The sequence below is a fragment of the Trypanosoma theileri genome, assembly GCF_002087225.1.
Source record: "Trypanosoma theileri isolate Edinburgh chromosome Unknown TM35_Tth_8_V1, whole genome shotgun sequence".
Taxonomy (NCBI): Eukaryota; Euglenozoa; class Kinetoplastea; order Trypanosomatida; family Trypanosomatidae; genus Trypanosoma; species Trypanosoma theileri.
Genome location: NW_021639850.1, coordinates 60893 through 69512, shown reverse-complemented (window position 1 = coordinate 69512; position 8620 = coordinate 60893). Strand labels below are relative to the sequence as shown.

General features: G+C 38.1%; 4 protein-coding genes across 4 annotated transcripts; all 4 read right to left on the bottom strand.

Annotated features, from left to right (window-relative positions):
• Positions 1-112: 112 nt before the first annotated feature.
• On the bottom strand, positions 113-2926 carry TM35_000081240 (uncharacterized protein; the record flags this gene model as incomplete). The annotated part of the gene is made up of 1 exon (XM_029023989.1): positions 113-2926. The coding sequence occupies one exon, from the start codon at positions 2924-2926 to the stop codon at positions 113-115; it is 2814 nt and encodes a 937-aa protein (XP_028884392.1).
• Positions 2927-3926: 1000 nt separating this feature from the next.
• Positions 3927-4559, bottom strand: TM35_000081230 (uncharacterized protein; the record flags this gene model as incomplete). Its single annotated transcript, XM_029023988.1, has 1 exon — positions 3927-4559. The coding sequence occupies one exon, from the start codon at positions 4557-4559 to the stop codon at positions 3927-3929; it is 633 nt and encodes a 210-aa protein (XP_028884391.1).
• Positions 4560-5388: 829 nt separating this feature from the next.
• Positions 5389-6414, bottom strand: TM35_000081220 (uncharacterized protein; the record flags this gene model as incomplete). The annotated part of the gene is made up of 1 exon (XM_029023987.1): positions 5389-6414. The coding sequence occupies one exon, from the start codon at positions 6412-6414 to the stop codon at positions 5389-5391; it is 1026 nt and encodes a 341-aa protein (XP_028884390.1).
• A 961-nt stretch (positions 6415-7375) lies between these two features.
• On the bottom strand, positions 7376-8239 carry TM35_000081210 (putative G-actin binding protein, putative,CAP/Srv2p; the record flags this gene model as incomplete). The annotated part of the gene is made up of 1 exon (XM_029023986.1): positions 7376-8239. One exon carries the CDS (start codon positions 8237-8239, stop codon positions 7376-7378), a length of 864 nt encoding a protein of 287 aa, XP_028884389.1.
• Between the last annotated feature and the right edge of the window lie 381 nt (positions 8240-8620).

Below are 8620 nucleotides of genomic sequence, written 5' to 3'. Positions count from 1 at the left end.
AAAAAAAAAACAAAACCAAAAAACATAAACTTAACGCAATCAAAGAAACTTATACCTTTCCTTTTCATTTCTTTTTTTTTTCTTTGGAACATTCCAAGACTTCCTCAAGATTTTAGTAATATAACACCGACCCTCGTCGTAGGGTTGACAATATTTTATTAAAGCCAATTAACAATGCCTTCTCTTCAGAGGTAGGTTCTGTTGTATTTTCCCCATCCTTTAATAATCTACCCTCCTCCATCTTTTCCAATTGTTCTTCCGCAAGTGTAATAAGGTACACACGCAGCTCCACATCATCAATGAGATCAGAAAAACTAAACATATCCGCAATCCCTTTGGGATCAATTACGGTAGTAGCATCACCACATGTCTTTATGTGAAGTAACGCATTTTTTAATGAAAGACGCATAACGGCAGTGTGTAGAGAGGAGTGGGGTGGTGGCATATATAAAATAGTTCGCTGCACATTTAACCACACAGAAGGAGCAATGTAATGACGATTCCGATGAAGTATTTCACACGCTGTTTCAAGAATAAGTCTATTACGACGAATATTGGCAAAAAATGTTGCCCTATCTGTAAAGACGGTTACCATGACTTGATGAAGTACTGGAAGCATAACATCCATAATTTCTTGACTTAACTCTCCATCTAATAAAACCTTTTCTTCTTTTTCTTTGGATTTCTTCTTACCCGAGATCAGTTCCGCCGCTACCCAATGTCTACTCGCAAATCGTAAGAGTGGTGTTAAATAGTGATCCACCGGTGTTCGTGGGATTGGTGTGAGGCTCACACGCAGAACTAAACTCCACATCGTCTGTGCACAGCGACGCATAAATTTTCTCTCCACTTCTTCTTGTGATTTCTCCAAATGTGGACGCGGGGTGCGGGTTGGCACCTTCTCCGAGGCCACTACCGCAGCCACACTTAACATGTGTTTGGCCAATCGTCTAGCCTCCTTCACGGTAGGGAGGAGATGAGAAATATCACGATAAACAGCAGCGGCACGATCCAACATTAATGCCCGCTGTTCCCAAGACATATTTCGTAATGCCGTTGCATCTGTGCAGTGCCGCACTGCCGTAAAGGCGGCCGATAATACTTCAGCATCTACTACATGAAAGTGAATAGATCGTAATAACAAATCATAACAATTCTGTGCACTGTTGATGAAGGGATCGTCTTCTTTTTTACTTGGCGCCGCACGGAAAGCACTAATAACAAGTTCACGCACGGCTGTGGTATACTGTGTATTAGAGGCAAAACCAAGTAATTCCATGATTTGTAATAAAATAGAAATAAGAGACGTTTCGGATTGTAAAGTATGATGACGCAGGAAGGCATCAGAAATTTTCTCAAGTAAATTTCTTAACAAATTAAAAGTCTCTTTTTTATCCACTTTTTCTTTTTCTTTTTCTTTTTCTTTTTCTGTAGATATGGATTCCATCACTTCTAGACTACGAAGTGTTGAGGCAAAGGTGGTAAAGGCGGGTAATAATGCTGTAGTATAATCTTGATCCAGTGAAGGTGATCGTTCTAGTAAATCTAATACATATTCTGCTAATGATATAATAACAGCAAAATATGTTTTATTATCTACTTGATCTTTTCTTCGCACATACCGCAAAAAATCTGAAACTTCACGAATTAAATTAGGACCTGGTTTTTCACGGGCTATAAGAATTTCATTCAATTGCTTTGTTGTTTTTATTAACTCTTCTGGAGTCTGTAATAATGGACAAACTCTTGTAAACATTAAACGTGTATGAACAGCAACTGCAGGTGCAATAGATTCCAATGTATTGACTGCACGTAAACCACCCTCAATTAAACTTTTATGAACTCCATTTTCATCATTCATAGGAGTTTGAGTACAGATAGTTATATCAAGAACAAGATAATGAATTTGTTTTGATTTCATCATCATTAATGTATCTGGTCTTGTAACAATATCAATCCATAATATCAAAGCATTCCGTTTTGTATTACCTCTTAAACCCAAAAGAAATTTTGAAAGCATATTTGCAAAAGGAATTCTAGTATAACTATTCATTTTCTTTAAATCCAACTGCGATATATTTTGTAACCATAATCGTCTTCCAAGTTCATGTAGTTTGGGTTCATTACAAGCTATAAGATAAACAATAAGTACCCAATCATCCTCACGCAGTGGCACATTATTATCATATCTTATCATGGGAAGTGTCTCTATACACTGTAATACCGATTCCACTACAGTTGATGGGAGTAATGTATGGACTTGTTGTTGTTGTTGTTGTTGTTCTTGTATACTTTTATCACTATCCTTCAGATTGACTATGCGTGTTGCCGTGATGTGTCGTAATGTAGATATTAAGAATAGTAATTCAGGTTTTTCAAAGGCTGTCCCTCGTCTTTTATGCATTTCTTTCTGTGATAAAAAATTATTACTTCCGTTTTCACGTAATTGTGCCCCATTTTTAGGCATTACGTTTATAACTCGAAGTAATAAATTATTTGCAAGTGCCTCATCTCGTTCCATTGCAGATGTTACTTCTTTTCTACTACCATTCATCTGAACCGATTTATACGAGAGTCTTCTTATCATTGTCAGTAAGTGTGCAATGGATAAGTTGGTGTTTACACTTACCACGCGAATAACTTCTCGTAAGGCCTCTTCAATTTCATTATCATCCATATAGCGTTCCACAAAGAATGTAGTTAGAATTCTTTCACATATTTGAGATTGTTGTGCAAATATTTCAGATGCGTGAGGACAACGAGAAACGAGTTTCATCATATTTAGCGTATCCTCACGAGTTCGTTCATTCAGTGAAAAACAAGGGATAGATCTCAACAAGACTTGTGCGTGTCTCGCTGTAAACATTGGTTGAGGGTTAACAACGAGGCGAGATAACACCTGTACTAATTTTGAAACGGAGACCATTTATTAAATGTGAAGAATATGTTTGTGTGTATGTGAGCCAGTTTCTCTCTTGATGGATTCAACGTTACTCTACATTTGAGAATACAGTAAATAAATAAAAAAAAAGAAAAGGAAGGCTCGCAAAAAGCAAAAAAAAAAGAGAAAAAAAAAAAAGAAAATGTCCACCAAAGAATTCAGATATATGGATATCAGGAAAAAAAATAATAATCTAAAAAGAAGAGTAAATTGTTGCAGAGAGTAGAATTGTATTTTTATTATTATTTAAATACATTAGCAATAATAATAAAAACAACAACAACAACAATATCTGCATCCTTTTCTTTTCGTTTCATGTATTCTACCAATTTACCTTCACCACCAACTTTCCCTATTGCTACGATAATTAAATCTCAAACAATAACATCGGGAAGCTAACCTCATCAAACCTCTCTTTGATCATATATGTATTTATATTTGGAAGGGAGAAGAAGTAAGGGTCGAGATATCGGAACATATGCACATAAAAATAAATAAATAAAAATATATATTTATAGAAAACAAACAAAGATAAAAAAAAAAAATTAAGAACATCATTATTCTCACACAAATAACAAAATACATGTTAAATAATTCCTTTTCTTCACAAACCCTTGAAGAAGAACTAAAAAGGGTCCCTGTAAAACTAGTATTCGTTACTTTATTGTCTCTTTTTATTTATTCCTTTTTCTCTATTACTTCCGCTTCTCATACACCTCTTTCACTATTAACACCTTTGCTTTCTTTTTATTAATAAAAAATAAAATAAAAATAAAATAATCTCTTGCCTTATTTTCTGTTGTCTCAGATTTGACTATTTGAAGAATTGTGTGACACATAAAAGCATCTTCAATCATGTTCTCATCCAAGTTATTTCCATTAAAAGAACATCATGACATAAAAATAAGGATCAAAAAAAAAAAAAAAAAAAAAAAAAAAAAAAAAAAAAAAAAAAAAACAATGACAACATAATCCATAATAAAAATTAGACAATCTTTTTCTTTGTAAAGTAACGTTCAAGATACTTCTCTGCCCATACATTTAGTCCTATAGCGAGAGCCACGTTAAGAATGAGCATTCCCACTACACGATAGTATGTTGCCTGTGTTACTTCATCTAGCATATGCAGACGATTTTCACTCATTCGCACCTCATCCAAAGTCACCTGAACACATATATCCAACATATTGAGTCTATCCTTGTAGTCCTCCACCCCCACGGGTTTATCCACCACCTCTGTTCCCTCCACTGTTGTTGCCGGCTCCATCAAGTCCCTCTCTCCCACAAACCGCATCTCAAACCGCAGCGTTGGGTGACTCAGCGGGGTGCGCATGCAGAGTCTGTAGGTGCCCGTCTCCGTCACCTTGAAGAAGATGGAGGCGGGGTGCCCAAAGGGATCAATGCGCTCGCCGTGCAGCAACTCCGCCCCGCTCGGGCCGTAGAGCCGCGTGCGGACGTGGACGTTGCGGGGGTCGAGGGCGCGGTGGCGGATGTCGACCGTCGGCGGGTCCTCCTCCGGGTCGCGGTGGCCCTCGTACGTCACGCAGAGCTCCTTGCCGGGCAGCAGCTTCAAATACACCGCAGACCCCGACACACCATTCACCACCACCAGCAGCATCCATAATAATAACAATAACGAAGGAAGGGGGAGAGGAGGGTGAAAAGGGGACCTTCTCTTTATACAGGACATGGGGTTGTAATATATAAAGAAAAGACCGACGAGGAGAGGGGAAAAAGGGGGTGAAAATAAAATGGGAGTCTTCTTTTTTTTTTTTTCTTCTTATTATGATGATAATGATAATATATATTTGTTTTTCTTTTTCCTATTACGTTCTTGAGTAATGTCTCTGCTTACTCCCTTGTTGCTATGTATAGGAAATAGTGAGAGTAGTAAAAAAAAAAAGAAAAAAAGAAAAACAAATAACATTATATAAAATACAGAAGAAACACTCTTGATATTCATATGTTCCAAATGAACGGCTGTAACAACACTTGAAAAAGGAAGAAAAAGATGTACGAACACCATCTCACGTATCAATCTCTTAACTCCTCCCGTCGTTTCTTTTTTTTTTTTTTTTTTAATTTATCTTTGCCAACAGTCTTTTCTACAGATTATAAATACACAAAGATATTCGTTTATTTTCGTTTCTTTTCGGTTTTTTTTTTTGTTGTTGTTGTCGTTGTTGAGTTCTGTTTTATTTCTTTTCTTTTTGCTTTTTCTTCTTTTTTTTTCCTTTACCTTTTTAGCCATGTCATTCCGTCCTTTTTAAAGAATTAATATCACAGCTATCAGTAAAAAAAAAAAAAAAAAAAAAAAAAAAAACGTTAATAAAAAAACGTTATCATTATTTTTCCGTTTTTTTTTTTGTTCATTCTTTTTTCTTCTTGTTATGCTTTTTTTTTTTACTTTCGCCTTTTATATTTCCCTATAGAGCCACTATGATGATTCACCACCACTTTGCCAGTACTTTTGTCACTTGACTTAAAGTGGAGTTCCCCTGTTGCTCACGAGCCCGCTGCTGCTGTACACGTGCTGACAATGTGTCATTTCCACTGTTACTACCAACACCACCACCACCACCACCCCGCAACACCAATGCGGTTTGGTAAATACTATTGGTAAGACTTTCAAAGTATGTTGGTTGTCGCTTCTGTGGTCCACTATCGTAATAACTACGTGTATTATTATTATTACTGTTGTTATTATTGGCGTTGAGGGAACTGGTATCTCCACCAAAGACGTCTTGACCAACCACTTCATCACGCACCACAATAGATTCGAAACCCGCGTCTGAGAGTACTTGCTGTACTGCTCGGGTATCACAAGTTATAAATAGTCGTGCTTGACGGTTTTCAAGAAAAACAGAGTACGATACCACACCACGTGTGGTTTGAAAAATATCTTCAATGGTTGCGAGATCATCCCCGCTTTGTGGATCCAAGGCAGGAATATCGAGAATAACGGTGTGAATAACATCAGAACCAACACCGCGAAGAACACGGGCCGCACGAGCCCGTCTCGCCATTGTGAAGCTGTCATTCATAGTACTCTCGTTAAGACTACTACCATCACCACCACCTCCTCCACCTCCACTGCCACTACTACCCACCACTGCAGTAGATGTAGTCTCTTTTCTAGGATCTCGACCTAATAAAACGGGTTCTAAACAGTTAAGAAGTTCATTCGACAAGTCATGAAGTTCGGGGTCATCGTATTCAGTGTCCTTGTACACTTTAAAAACTTCTTTAACAAGTCCATTCTGCTCGGCTAGTAATTCTACATTCTCTGGGTGTTGTGCCAGCAAGTGCAGTGCCGCAAGAGCATACTGCCTTGTTTCTCTATCTTTGCTGCCCACAAAACGAACCAGTGATGGTAGAGTATTGCGACGTGCAATTACCGGGCGGTTATCATAGTTTTTGCTCAACATGTGAAACCGCTTCACAAGAGCAAGTTCCGTGTTAAGTGATGCCATGGCTCAGCAAGTATGAATGTATTGTATGTTTATACCTTTTAATAGACTAATATATATATATATATTTATTTATATATTATAATTATTGGTAACTTTTTCTTTTTTTACACCGTCTTTAACGAGAAGTCTGATAGAAAACCACCACCCTTGCTCTATCACAGACTCACTGTAGACCCAACGTGAACTCCACTGGAGCAACCACCTTCTTGAGCAGAGAAGAAAAAGAAAAAAAGAAGTATAAATATATATATTTATATATCGTAGCCAACAAGAGAATTAAATCATTAGCAACATTTAGACAACAATCGATTACCAGACCAGGATAAGATTTTCTTAACACACACACACATATATATATAAACACTGAGAAATATCAATGACAAAATTACTAGTCGTGAGCCATAAACGGTCCCCCCAAAATGGTGTAAAGCCAGTAGTAGCTTTACAATGACGCTATAGACATGCAAAACAATAATAACAAAGCATCATTTTTATTTTCTTGTCATCTCTACCTCAGAAGCAAAGTTCTTTTAAATTTCTTTTCTCTTTTTCTTTCTTTCCTCTTTTCTACATTGGAAAAGTGGAAAATTCCTGTAAACTCAGCAATGTCACGAAGCAAAAAAAAAAAAAAAATAATTACAATAGAGGAGAGACAAAAAAAAAAAGTAATGAGATCCATAGAGAGTGAACGTCGATCATCGTACGCACATTTCCCTTTTATTCTTTTCTTCTTCACCTTACTTTTTTTTTGTTTTGTTTTTAAACCAAATATCCCTCCCCCTTCTTCTCTAAATAGACACATAAACAAACTACCAAAGAGACATCTCTACTGCAAAGCGTCGATATTGCTATTGCTATTGTTATTTTTATTGCTGTTTTTTATTATTATTATTATTATTATTATTATTATTATTATTATTATTATTTTACTTTTTATTTATTTATAAATGAATGTATGGAATCAAACACCCTCGGCCGGTTTTGTCTCAATTGCATATCCGCCACGCTTATCCCGCACGACATGCGAGACAAACTGCTCGGGCACCGGCCGCTCGACGAGATCGGCGTCACTCTTGTCGGACTCCGGCACGCTGACATTCACGGCGGTGCTACAGGCAGTGACGATGGAGGTCTCTAGGGCCGCACTGCGGTCCAGCAGACACAACGTGACGGATGTGCTCTTCTCCACCGCAGCGGTGGGCACCGCACGGCGTACACGCACTTCAATATCATTACTCTTAAGAACCTCCAGTGATGCCACAACACTGTCAAGCACAACATGTACACGGCTACAGGCCACAAGTGAGACAGAATTCACCTTTCCTGTAATCTCCACCATAACATACTCGCAATTGTGGATCTGCACAGCATGTCGCATGTTTACCTTGTCGAGAGTGATACGTTTGGGTTCATTACTGGTACCCTTCTGGTGCTTTACCGCCCATCGTTTATCACCCTCCAACTGTAGTACAGGTGCCTCAACTTCTGCAGACTTAGCGGGTTGTTGTTGTTGGCGTCGTGCTTCTGCCTCTGCCTTCTTGGCATCAAGTTTAGAGAAGTCCAATTCACCGTGGCGGACATTCTGTTTATATGTCTTTTGGTCATCCGTCACGTGGCGCAGGCGTGCGGTGATATTATCGCCAGCGCCTTGAATCTCCGCAAAGAGTGCAGATGCCGCACCACCAACGGTGTTGGATCCATCGGTGTTATTTGTTGGTTTTGGCGGTGGAGGTGGTGGCGGCGGCGGGGGCATTTTGTTTGGTCCGTTCGGTTTGTTGGATTTCGTTTCAGCTGTGGAGTGACTGGCACTGCAGCACGCAAACATACCGAGTTAATAGGAGTTACACAGAGAAAACAGAGACACACACACACAAGGAGGGTTAAATAGATACACACACACACACAAATTGGGAAGAACAAAAGGGAACAAAAAAAAAAATAGGAACAGTGGTAGTAATAATAATACAAATAAAATAAAACAAATACTGATGGAAACCAATTAAATTAAAGAAAGCGCTGAAGCGTACAACTGTAATAGAGAGAGAAAAATGGAGAGTTTGGTAGCCTCCAGAAGGTAAACATAAGGGGGGGGGGTGGAAAACAAGAAGAAAGAAGAAGAGAACAAAGAAGAATAAGTAGTAGAAGAAGAAGTAAATTGTCTGCACACACCAGGAAGTTAAACTTTAACAAGTAGCAAAAAAAAAAA